General features: G+C 33.7%; 3 protein-coding genes across 5 annotated transcripts in view; all 3 read left to right on the forward strand.

The window, feature by feature from the left end:
• LOC104741503 (putative lipase YDR444W) lies at positions 4,407–8,364 on the forward strand. 2 transcript variants are annotated; one of them, XM_019235241.1, is made up of 12 exons: positions 4,407–4,811; positions 5,034–5,190; positions 5,320–5,387; positions 5,737–5,807; positions 5,929–6,168; positions 6,437–6,600; positions 6,679–6,734; positions 6,833–6,885; positions 7,475–7,643; positions 7,732–7,829; positions 7,909–8,017; positions 8,101–8,364. In XM_019235241.1, the coding sequence occupies exons 1-11, from the start codon at positions 4,622–4,624 to the stop codon at positions 8,011–8,013; spliced, it is 1,371 nt and encodes a 456-aa protein (XP_019090786.1). In that variant the 5' UTR covers positions 4,407–4,621; the 3' UTR covers positions 8,014–8,017; positions 8,101–8,364. The 2 variants fall into 2 exon arrangements, with proteins under 2 accessions (XP_019090786.1, XP_010460685.1); XM_010462383.2 differs by having other exon boundaries at positions 7,909–8,364.
• LOC104741504 (pollen-specific protein-like At4g18596) lies at positions 8,803–10,035 on the forward strand. The gene is made up of 2 exons (XM_010462384.1): positions 8,803–9,112; positions 9,465–10,035. The coding sequence occupies exons 1-2, from the start codon at positions 8,944–8,946 to the stop codon at positions 9,809–9,811; spliced, it is 516 nt and encodes a 171-aa protein (XP_010460686.1). The 5' UTR covers positions 8,803–8,943; the 3' UTR covers positions 9,812–10,035.
• Positions 11,433–12,574, forward strand: part of LOC104741505 (26S proteasome non-ATPase regulatory subunit 11 homolog) — a 3,190-nt gene continuing 2,048 nt past the window's right edge. The window contains exons 1-2 of one of the 2 annotated variants that reach the window (XM_010462386.2): positions 11,433–11,542; positions 12,072–12,561. In XM_010462386.2, coding sequence (XP_010460688.1) covers positions 12,103–12,561 — 459 coding nt within the window. In that variant the 5' untranslated portion in view covers positions 11,433–11,542; positions 12,072–12,102. The remainder of the gene's footprint in view (positions 11,543–12,071; positions 12,562–12,574) is intronic. The other variant, XM_010462385.2, reaches the window with a different exon arrangement.

Consider the following 12,574-nt stretch of genomic DNA (forward strand, 5'->3'; position numbering starts at 1 on the left):
ATATAGAGTCATTTTTGTCAATCACATATCATGGTTTCACCACCATTGTCAATTAACCAAATACTCTCGCAAACTCCATGTTGCAAGTTAATAACAAACATATATAGTGGATGATCAGTCCACAATATCTCTTTTGAATACATACAAGAAAATTGACATTATCCAAATTCATGGGATTGGTGAAAGCCATATAATCTCGGCTTGCTTTGTAAAGCAGCACACATAACACTAGGAAAACTCTTTAGGTTCTCTAATGAATCTTTTCAGAAATTTCTGATTATTCTTTCGCATCACTACTGAACCAGAATGGCTTAACTGGTCATGCCAAACAGTGAGATTTTTATTAAACCTTCTAGTTTAATATAAGCATTTTATCTTCTAGATAATGCATGTAAACTCTAAAATACTTTTCTTGTCTTGGGTAATACTTATGATTTCAAAGTATTTTCTTTGCTTATTGTCTCAACATGATTACGCTTCAAATCCTCAAGATTTGCTCTTTCATATGAGTGATTAAACTCATTTTGGGTGTGAACATAATCTTATTTTTGTTCCAACATCTCTTTATGTGGGATTCATTAATTCTCCCCCTCGAGATGATGACACTTCATGTCTATCAATCTCGATTTGAATTCCACTTTGTAATCAATAACATTATCAAATTGGGTAATATATTATATCTTAGACCCTTTTAACTTTGAGACTAATTGGGAGATTATAACACATAATTATCAAATTATGTTCCCATAGGCAATGGTATATATACTCTTCAAGAGCTTTCAATACTTTTTCTACTACTTCTTATTTTTGTAGTAAAATAGTGGAAATTGTCTCACACTATCTTCTTTCATCATCATCATATATAGATGAGATAAGTATTTCATGTACTTATTATTCACTTATAGTGGAGATACTAGTCGGCTTAACTGTGACCTTATACATATATCATAACCACATTTATAACCACTTTTATAGCAACTTTCTTATCATTGATGTGGCATTTTGTTTTTTCTTTGCATAAAGTCATATTCAGTTCAATGAATAGACCAAACCAATAGGATACGATTTACATCAACATCTCATAATTTTACACAATCAAAAAAAATGAGATTCTAATATTTTTTAAAAAATATTTTTCACTATATTGCGTCTTACATGACAACAATATTTTGTGACAAGTATAATATATTTTCTCTAATATATTTCCAACAATTATATAATCTTCTATTATAATCTTGGTTATAAGTGGAATTAAGTTGTTTGTATATATTTTTTATAGACTTTTAGTCATTTACTTTCTTTAGATTATTCTAAAGAATACGTGAATTTTTATGTTCATATACTTGGACTTAAACCTCCCATAGAAGTGATATTAAGAAAACATGATCAATAATTATTATTTAGTAATTTGTTACTAAATTTTCAACGTATTCACCAAAGAAAGTTGGAGACATGATTTAAAATATTTCATAATAATATTATATCTAATTTCAATTAGATTTAAATTTGTGATTAAACAAATAAATCACAAACATAAATAATCATATAAATGAGTGCTAAATAAATATTAAGCATCATTATATTTTTTTCTTATTCAAAGGCTTTATTTTTCTAAAAATCTAAAACGTTTTACCAAAAAATTTAATTATATAATTATAATTATTTCTTAATAACAAATTATATATATTTTAGCAGCACATATATTTATATATTATAAAGTATTATAACAAGAGGTTTAGTGAATTGTTCTCATGTATTACTACTCTATCCCATAGGATATAACATATATATAGTAATACAACATTAGGGTTTTAGGTTATACACTAAGTCTATTAATGGACCGATAATGGGCATCCACATAATACAATATATTCATAACAACTTGGGCTTTTTAGTTGATCAAATATTGAAGACTTTTTTAAAAAGGACATGATAGATTTTCACTTAAATGATTTTAAAAAATTATCCTTAAGATAATCAATTATAAAAAAAAAATAACAATTAATCCCGCGTAAAGCATGGGTCTACTACCTAGTTGCCTTATATTTGTCAATGACATATTTATGTAAATGATAATGAGATGTAAGAGTATTTATTAAAAAAAGACACAAGAGCTATGTGGACGCAACACATCAGATTTTTGTGAGAGTGTTTCTCTATTAATATATAAAGGGAAAGATAGAGTTGTTCTTCGTAAGATCATGCATGATAGAATAGGAATATTCAATTAACATATTTGCCAAGATATCATCAATCAATATGTTAACTGAATATTTCTATTCTATCAAGCACTTCATCTATGCATGTAAAGAATGGCAAGTTATCTTGCATGCTAGCTACTAAAAGGAATATTAGATAGAGTTGTTCCTCAGAAGATCATGTATATATGAAATTCATCAATTTGCTTTGCAGCATATATATGAACTCTCTCATCCCTATAAATTGTTCCTTCTCCCCATTTTCACTTCTATAACACCCCACAACACAAGCGCCCATTACACATTATTCACCAATACCAAAATGGTCTCGGTATTGTCTGTGTTCGTGGGTCTTATAGTTTGTTCTATGGATCTATTAATGATCTCTCAAGCTACATCTCGTATCACTTTGCAGGAACCATCCACAGTTAATTACCACCAGCAATGGATGATTCAATTCTCTCGACTTTACAAGGATGGATCCGAGAGAGAAATGAGGCTTAACGTGTTCAAGGAAAATTTGAAATTCATTGAGAACTTCAATAATATGGGGAACCAAAGCTACAAACTTGGTGTCAACGAGTTCACAGATTTGACAGACGAAGAGTTTCTTGCCACCCACACCGGCCTCGGAGGCATGAACGTAGCTTCACTATCCAAACAGCTAGTTAATGAAACGAAGCCATCTAGGAATTTGAACGATACAGTCGATAGTTATGTGGAAAACCAGAGCAAAGAAAAAGAAAACAAGAGCAAAGTTTAATATTTTGAAAAGACACTTATTTTGTAAGTTTTATATTGTTAATGATTTTAGATAAGTATTCGTGCTATAACACTGGTTAAATTTTATTTTATAAAAAATTTGTATATTTTCTATTTTAAAATAAAAATTTAATATGTTGTATTAGTTTATGTAGGTGAAGTTATTTTAACAATGTATATTCTATCTCATGACTTGAATGTCATTATAAGACATAATTTTGTGAATTTGGTTTTTAAAAAGAGAGTTATTATATTATGAATAATTTAATATATTTTTATACTTTTTGTTTTAATATACTTTGTTTTTTTGAAATTCTTTTATATTATAGTGACATATTATTGACATTGCTATAACAAACCAATTTAGTGGGTTTATAGTTTCTGATTTTAATATCAAATTTGAATATTTTTTAAATATTTCAAAATAAATTATTGAAAGTTTATTATATTATATAAAATTATAAAATTCAACAAAAAAAAGTATGAAATTGAATTTAAATATCCAAATTTTGACCTGTTACTCAGTAAAAATTTAAATTCAATAGATATTATTTTTAAAAAATAATATTAATAAAACTTAAATATTTTATAGATTGAATCATTTATATTTGTTTTTAAAAATTCAACTTATGGTGTATCTGGAAATAAAACTATTTTTTAATTATAATAAATAATATGATAATTTATTTGTTTCACAAACTAGACTCATATATAAAAATGAGTGGTGAAGTATAATGATAATTAACAAATTAATATGTTAAATTAGATATCAAACGATTTTATTTGATGAACAATTTAATAAAGGAAATTAATATGGTAAGTTAAATGATATCAAATGATTCTTTAGATTTTTGGAAACAATAAATCCAGATTATACAAATAATATAAAATTTAATCTATAACATATTTGTAACTAACTTATTAAAATTATATAGTCGATAAAACAATGTTGTGTACTCCGGTTTTATTATATAGGGGATTAGATATCAAACGATTTTATTTGATGAATAATTTAATAAAGGAAATTAATATGATAAGTTTAGTGATATCAAATGATTCTTTAGAATATTCTCTTTAAGATTTTTTGAAACAATAAATCTAGATTATACAAATAATTTAAAACTTAATCTATAATATATTTGTAACTAATTTATTAAAATTATATAGTCTATAAAACAATGCTATGTACTCCCGTTTTATTATATAGAGGATCTTTTGTAATAAATTTGACCAAAAATCAAAGTAACAATAATAAATTAATAATATATCAGTACCACATGTAAATATTTTTGTTTTCTTCTGAATATAAAAAATATTCTACGTGCTTGAGTCGCTTAAAAACACCCGAAATAATTTATTTATAAAAAAAGTAAAAAGTGAAAAACAAAAATTATAATTTCGCAGGAAAAATAAAATAAAGAAAGAAATTGGCTAAAAGGTCGATGATGATGATTGAATTGAATCGAAGAAGATTAGAAGAGAGCATGGGTCTCTGTGAAGAAGATAACGTAGTGAGCCATGTTTCATTCTGGAGCTGACGTCACTCTCTGAGGAAACCGTGATTCAAGGATCTTTCTTCTCTGATTTTTTTTTACTTTCTCTCTCTCTCTCTCTCTCTCTCTCTCTCTTAGTATATATATAAGTTGAAGCTCTCTTCAGTTATGTCTACGGCTTCTTGGATTCAACCTCCTTGTAGATACTTACCGGAGGATCGTGGCGGTGGTTTCGCTAACCGAGGACGGCAGTATTCCGGCGTCGTTTTAGCTGCTGCTTCTTCTTCTTCATCGCCGTCGTCATCCTCATCCTCCTCGTGCTCCTGTGGTTACTCTGATATTTTGAATTTCGATTTCGGTAATTTGGCATTTTTATAATTGGAATTGATAATTTTTTAGAGAGCTGAGGAATTCTCGATTCAAAGATGTAGTTTTAGGATCTATCTATCTATAAATTTGAGATGGTCGACGATTGTGAAAAAGCCAAGTATGATTTTATTTGGTCAAAGAATGGGTTCTGTTCTGCTTTTCGTACTTGATGATGTTCATTTGTTTGATTTTTCTCTGTATTCACAAGCAGGGGGGTTAAGCAGAAGCTGGAACCAACAACAGGGACTCAGGAGGGTTCAAGCAATGAGTGCCACGGCTCAACGTAATTTTTCGCTATCCAAAGGCGACAATGATGACAAAATTGAACCTGATCATCTTCTTGTTCTTGTTCACGGTATTTTGGCCAGGTATGAAGTTCATGGTTCTGGGGATATAAACTTTGAAATTTTTGTATATCATTTCTGTTACATGTTTTCCGGATTTTATATAATCGATAGACTCCAAATTTTTTACTGAGACATTGTTACTACTTGCAGTCCCAGTGACTGGCTCTACGTAGAAGCTGAGATGAAAAGACGCCTTGGCAGAAGATTCTTGATTTATGGTATGTTCATCTGGTTTCAGCTTTGTTATATCCTCTGTTAGTTGTGCAGTTGTTGGTATATATAAGGATGAGTTTTTTTGCGAACGGAATGGTAACCTTAGCTTTGAATGCATCTGTGGGCACCTAATAAAAAATACTTCAAACTCTTATTTCATCTTTAGCAGCAAGGTGCCATAAATAAAAATTTCGTAATTTTTTCATTATCTCTTCGTCTAAGACCAGAACACGTTTTTCTCTTACTAGTCTTTAGTATGGTATTTGTTATTATTCTACTCAGTGCTCTCTAATGCCATGCGTGGATCACACATAATGCTTTTTAATTTACTCTATATCCTCTGAACATGCACAGCAAGTTCTTCCAATACCTTCACTAAAACATTTGGCGGGGTCGATGGAGCTGGAAAACGACTAGCAGAAGAGGTGAGACTGATATATATTTCTACAATGCCATTCCACTTGTTATATAGTTCTGGGTTTTTTAGTCCTTAACTTCGGTATATCAGCTGATATCTCTTCCATTCTTGATGTGAGGGAGGAATAGGTTAGACAAGTTGTCCAAAAGAGCAAGAGCTTAAAAAAGATTTCCTTTTTGGCACACTCCCTCGGTGGCTTATTCGCTAGACATGCTGTTGCTGTTCTTTACTCAGCAGCAATTTCACAAGCCATTGATGGTACTGTCTCTAAATCTGGAAATCTTCTTCGAGGTAGGATTGCTGGGCTGGAACCGATTAATTTCATCACCTTGGCAACACCTCATCTAGGAGTGAGAGGCAGAAAGCAGGTTCTCTTCTTCTTCTCGTATCATAACTGGACTTCAGAGTGTTTCATGTATATCTCGTTGTACCTGTACGTAGATATGGCATGTACTTAGTTAAGAAAGAAGTTGGTGTCTATATTTTATATCTTCCTGCTTGTGTTCATACGGATATCATACTTTTCAACAAAATTGTCTGGCACTTGTTGGTTTTTGGTTCCTAGAGCTAGACTGTTGAATATTAACTGATAGTTCCTGAACATTCCATCTCATTTTCTGTGGAGTTGCTTGTTAGCTGCCTTTTCTGTTGGGAGTTCCTATTCTAGAAAAACTTGCTGCACCGATAGCTCCGTTCTTTGTTGGTCGGACTGGTAGCCAGTTGTTCCTCACCGATGGTAAAGCTGATAAACCACCTCTTCTTTTGAGGATGGCATCTGATAGTCATGATCTGAAATTTTTGTGAGTCATGCTCGTAATAATTTAAATAATTATACCCCTTTAACTACTTATTTGAAATCCTAATGGTTTGTCTGGCAGATCGTCTCTGGGGGCGTTTCGAAGCCGCATCATATATGCAAATGTATCTTATGACCGTATCCTCTGCCTTTCTGTTGATGCTTAACGTTTAGAGTCATGATCCCTAGTTTTGTCTACATTTGTTTGCCTATATGTTTCCTTTGACTCCGACTAGACATGGTTGGTTGGCGTACATCTTCCATAAGGAGAGAAACTGAACTTTTCAAGGTACATTTACTTTGACCTGAAGCAATAAACCTTTATCTAGAATATTATCCCATGTCTTTTTCCATTTCCCTCGACATACCTTGATCTCAACTCTGGAATTTATAGTACAGTAGCTAGAAAATGGGACACATCAATATTAATAGTCTGCTCGCTGTGAAATGTTAATGATGGTGAATTGATCCCGTGTTTTGGTGTAATGAGTTATCACGGAGGAATAATATCACCTCACGTATTGAGACCCTTGTACTGTGTCCAGTCTAGCTCCATAGCATAGGGCTTCCTGAGTAAAAAAAATTCTCCCTGAGTTGAAGATCAATGGCAGGACCACAACAGTATTAATCTTGGCATTTGCAGGCCGATCTACAGCGGACATATTGTTCTATAAAGAATCTACGAAATGAAACAATTGTCCGTATAGATTCAGGCAGTTTTATCTCAGATAGCTTAGTGAAGATTGGTAGGTATTCACTTTGTGCAAGAAGCTCTTGTGGCTTAAACTGCCAAATGCTAGTTTCAGAACTACTTAGCTGACAAGACTGAGATCTGATACTGACAGATATGATTTCCCCTGTTTTCATATTGCACGCAGCCTCCACGCCGGTCTCTGGATGGATACAAGCATGTTGTCGATGTAGAATACTGTCCACCTCTTTCATCAGACGGAGCTCATTTCCCTCCAGAAGCTGCTAAAGCCAAGGAGGCCGCACAAAGCTCGCCGAGCCCTCAGAACACACTTGAGTATCATGAAATCGTGGAAGGTGAGGAAAAAGCTATTTTTTAATCCCAAACATTTGACTGATTCCTCTAAATCAGCAAAAAATTAACAATTTATACAAATTTTGGCAGAGGAAATGATCCGCGGTCTGCAGACTTTAGGGTGGAAGAAAGTTGATGTCAGCTTCCACTCCACATTCTGGCCTTACTTAGCACATAACAACATTCACGTAAACTTCCAACATCTTCACTTTGGAGCTTTTGTTCGTTCAGAGATGGACTTTAAGAGAGATTTTGGTCTTGTTTCAGGTGAAAAGTGAAAGACTATACAAAGCAGGAGCTGGAGTTGTTGCGCATGTTGCAGATAGCATAAAACAGCAAGAGTCGTCCACGTTTATAACCGCCAGCTTATAAAATCGTGAGCTGTCGAGTGTTTTAACCGGTTAAGTGTTGAGTGTGCCGAAACATTTGAACCATACATGTTTTTCTCTTACTATACAGTTCGGGGAGATCAGCGCAGATCAAGAAAACGTTCTTGATCATATTTTTGGCTGGCCAAATCAAAGACAAGTACAATTCAAATTCATCTGTACATGATTTTCTTGTATTAGCTTTCCAAGCAATGATACAACACTTGAAAGATATTATTATAGAATTCAGGTTTCCCTGCAGTTTTTTTTTTTTTTCAAGTAGATCCTCAACAGTTCAAGTCTTGTAAAATTTTTGTTTCCCAAGTCAAAATTACAGATTCAGTTGAAGACTCTTTCCTGTACTCCATTTCTTTTAGAAATTTTCTTCCATCTACATGTTTTCTTGTGTCATTCTTTTATGCAAAAAAACTTTCATGCGTGGCTCAAATTAATCATTATGCTACGTTAACTATCATTTGGGTCTAGTGTATTTCCACCCCAACTGAATTTTTAATGAACGTATAACCATAAACAATACATTTAAATTTTGACATTTGAGGAAACGTCCTCATTTTAAAAACAAAAGGCCTAGATAGAATCCATAAAGAAGAAATTAGAAGCAAAGAAAAAAGTAGATGGTAATGAGAAAAGATCGGGTTCAAGGAATACACAGCCGTACAAAAACTAAAGAACACAAACACCAAAAATAAACAACAACTTCCAAAAATAGAAATAGAATCAAATGTTTTTTCGTTGTTGTTTTGTCTATTTGTTCTCTATAAAAGGAAAAATTTGGTTGGATCTATCATAGCGTCTCCTCTCAACCGAAACTTGCAATTTTTTTCGCACCACAAACTAATTTTATAAATAAACTCCCAACACCTAGAGAGGATAAGACAGAAAGTAAAAACAAAAGAAAACGAATTAAGGCATAATGGCCAAATTCTTCATCGTCTTCCTAGCCTCTGCCATATGTTTCACCACCCTCGTTCACTTTGCCGCGGCTGATGCCGACGACTTCGACCGATTCCACATCAAGGGATCCGTCTACTGCGACACATGCCGTGTCCAATTCATGACCCGTCTCAGCAAATTCCTTGAAGGTAATTAAGGACATTCTCTAATCAAGTTCATTTTATGGATCATATGAGAGAGTACAATCAATAGGAAATTAAAAATGTATATTGGTTATACAAAATTAATCCCATTACGATATATGTAAAAAGTCTAGTTGTCAAACTTTTTCGAACAAAACAACAATTTAATCACGGTTTTGCATTTTTATAATCTATTTTTCATTTTAATTACAAAGACATTATTGTTTTGCGTTATTGCAATCTATCTTATTATTTGTATAGCCAAAATACACACAAAAGATATGACATGTCTTAGGGTTCATAAGTTCTAAGATAATTAAAAAAAAAAAAAAACTGACGTTATCGTGTTGTATTTCAGGGGCAAAGGTAAAGCTTGAGTGCAAGGGTCGTGAGAACCAGACAGTGACACTAACCAAAGAAGCTGTGACCGACAGTGCCGGAAACTACCAGATGGAAGTAATGGGAGACCACGAGGAAGAATTGTGCGAGATCGTCCTCGTCCAATCACCTGACCCAGAGTGTGGCGAAGTGAACAACCAAGAGTTCCTAAGAAACGCAGCCAGGATCAGTCTCACGGCCAATGATGGCATTGTCTCAAACGAGACTAGAACCATTAACCCACTTGGGTTCATGAGGAAGACTCCTCTCGCTGATTGTCCTCAAGCTTTCAAGGAGCTTGGAATCGTCCCTGACGTCACCTTCTAATTAAGCTTAACATATACATTGCATTACCCCCATATTTTACTATACACATCTCTCAACAATTTTAATTTTTGGATGACTCCTTTTGTTATTATATTAAAAGTTTAACGGTGTTTTTTTTTTTAATATTTTATATTTTTGTGTTCCAACATTCTTTTTTTTTTGTTGTTGTTATATTTTTGGGAATTCCTTGTTTTAAGAATGATTTGATTACCTTCCAATATTAATCTTACCTTTTTTATGGTAAAATTCTCTTTTTATTACTTCTCTACAGAACACATTCCATGATGAAGAAAGAAAAATAAAATACAATCAAATAACTTTCGTAATTCGTAGTTTTGTATTGTATTGGGCTTTTAGTTTGGCCCACTAGGCCTGAATCACAAAACAAGCGTTTTCACGACATGCGTTTGCGCTAAGATCTTTTGCAGCTTTGGGAGTTTGGTTACAAACGCTGCATCCGAAACGCTAGATTTTAAGACGCCAAATTCGAAATTCCTGATAGAAAATGACAAACATACCCTTCATAAAACTGAGAATTAACGAAAAAGCTGTCCATTTATCTTTTCTTTCAAGCCAAATATATCGTATATCTTTTTTTTTTTCTTCTCTTTAGCGTCGTCCCGTCGAAAGCTTTACCAAAATCTCACGCCCGACGATTCTGCCGATTCATCGGTAAAGTCTTGTTCTTGCGAAATTTGTTTAATTTTGCTTATGGGTCTGCCTATCGGATCTAATTTATTTCTGGGTTTTCGTGTTCTTTTTGTNGTCCTCGTCCAATCACCTGACCCAGAGTGTGGCGAAGTGAACAACCAAGAGTTCCTAAGAAACGCAGCCAGGATCAGTCTCACGGCCAATGATGGCATTGTCTCAAACGAGACTAGAACCATTAACCCACTTGGGTTCATGAGGAAGACTCCTCTCACTGATTGTCCTCAAGCTTTCAAGGAGCTTGGAATCGTCCCTGACGTCACCTTCTAAGCTTAACATATACATGCATTACCCCATATTTTATTATACACATCTCTCAACAATTTTAATTTTTGGATAACTCCTTTTGTTATTATTTAAATGATTAACGGTGTTTTTTTTAATATTTAATATTTTGTGTTCCAACATTCTTTTTTTTTTTGTTGTTCTATTTTTGGGAGTTCCTTGTTTTTACTTACGAATGATTTGATTACCTTCCAATATTAATCTTTTACCTTTTTTGGTATTAAAAAAAAAAACTCTTTTTATATCACTTTTCGATTGACAACATACATGACTTTCGTAGAAAGAAAAAATAATATATTCCAAACAAATAACTTTCGTAGTGTATAAAAAAACAAATAGAACCCTTTTAGTCTGGCATCAGAGTTTTATATATATTGGGCCTCCAGTCTGGGCCACTAGCCCTGAATCACAAAACACGCGTTTTTCACATCGCGCGTTTTCCCGAACATTCGTTTGCGCTAAGGTACAGTAGGTAACTCCTTCGCAGCGTTGGGCGTTGGCTTTCAAACTCTGAATATGAAACGCTAGATTTTAAGACGCCAAATTTGTAATTCCTGATAGGCAATGACAATTATACCCTCCATAAAATTGAAAATTTACGAAAAGGCTGTCCATTTATCTTTTCTATCAAGCCAAATATCGTATATCCTCGAGTCTCTCTCTCTCTCTTTTTGCTCTCTAGCGTCGTCCGTCCCGTCGAAAGCTTTACCAAAATCTCACGCCCCGACGATTCTGCCGGTAACGTCTTGTTCTTGCGAAATTTGTTTAGTTTTTCTTCTGGTTCTGCTTATCAGATCTAATTTATTTCTGGGTTTTCGTGTTCGTATTGTTTCGATTTCTTAAAAAAATCAAATCTGGGTCGCTCTCTCGATAGTTCTAGGGTTTTAGCTTTGTTCGATTTAGTTTATCTTAGTGAAGGTAGTTCGATTCGTGGATTAGCTCGACTATGTTCTAACAGAGCGGTGCTGGTAGGTAATTGAATGGATCTTATAAAGTATATATGTCTCTGTGACTCAGTTTCATTACTTAAAATTTTAAGTTGTAGTAGTTCCATTAACTTCGTAATTCAATTCCTGTATTGCTTTATTTTTGCTTCGTTTGATCTTTGTAGATCACTAGGCTTGTCTTGATCATTAGATACAGAAGACTGAGTAAATTACAGTGATACTTTGTTACTTTGATCTGATATGTTTTTGTAATAATGTGAAACTAAAGAGTAGGAATATTTGAACATTGTGTAAACACATCTATGGCTTTGATGTTGCAGGGATTTGAGTTTGCACAAATACCTACCAACAATGGTTACGTATCCTGCTACCACAGAGACGATTTCTATGGCTCAAGAAGCCAACTGCTCTGAGGCTATTTCCATACTGTACCAGGTTTTAGAAGACCCTTCTTCATCTCCTGAGGCTATAAGGATCAAGGAGCAAGCGATTACAAACCTCTGCGATCGACTGACTGAGGAGAAGAGAGGTGAGGATCTCCGGAAACTGTTGACCAAGTTGAGGCCTTTCTTTTCGCTAATCCCCAAGGCGAAAACCGCTAAAATCGTCAGAGGAATCATTGATGCTGTGGCAAAGATACCCGGAACAACTGATCTCCAGATCACTCTTTGCAAAGAAATGGTGGAATGGACCCGTGCTGAGAAGCGTACTTTCCTCAGGCAGCGAGTAGAGGCTAGGCTTGCTGCTCTTTTGATGGAGAACAAGGAGTATGTTGAAGCTTTGGCGCTGTTGAGTACTTTGGTTAAAGAGGTTAGGAGATTAG

The sequence above is a fragment of the Camelina sativa genome, chromosome 14 (genome assembly GCF_000633955.1).
Source record: "Camelina sativa cultivar DH55 chromosome 14, Cs, whole genome shotgun sequence".
In the NCBI taxonomy this organism is placed as follows: domain Eukaryota; kingdom Viridiplantae; phylum Streptophyta; class Magnoliopsida; order Brassicales; family Brassicaceae; genus Camelina; species Camelina sativa.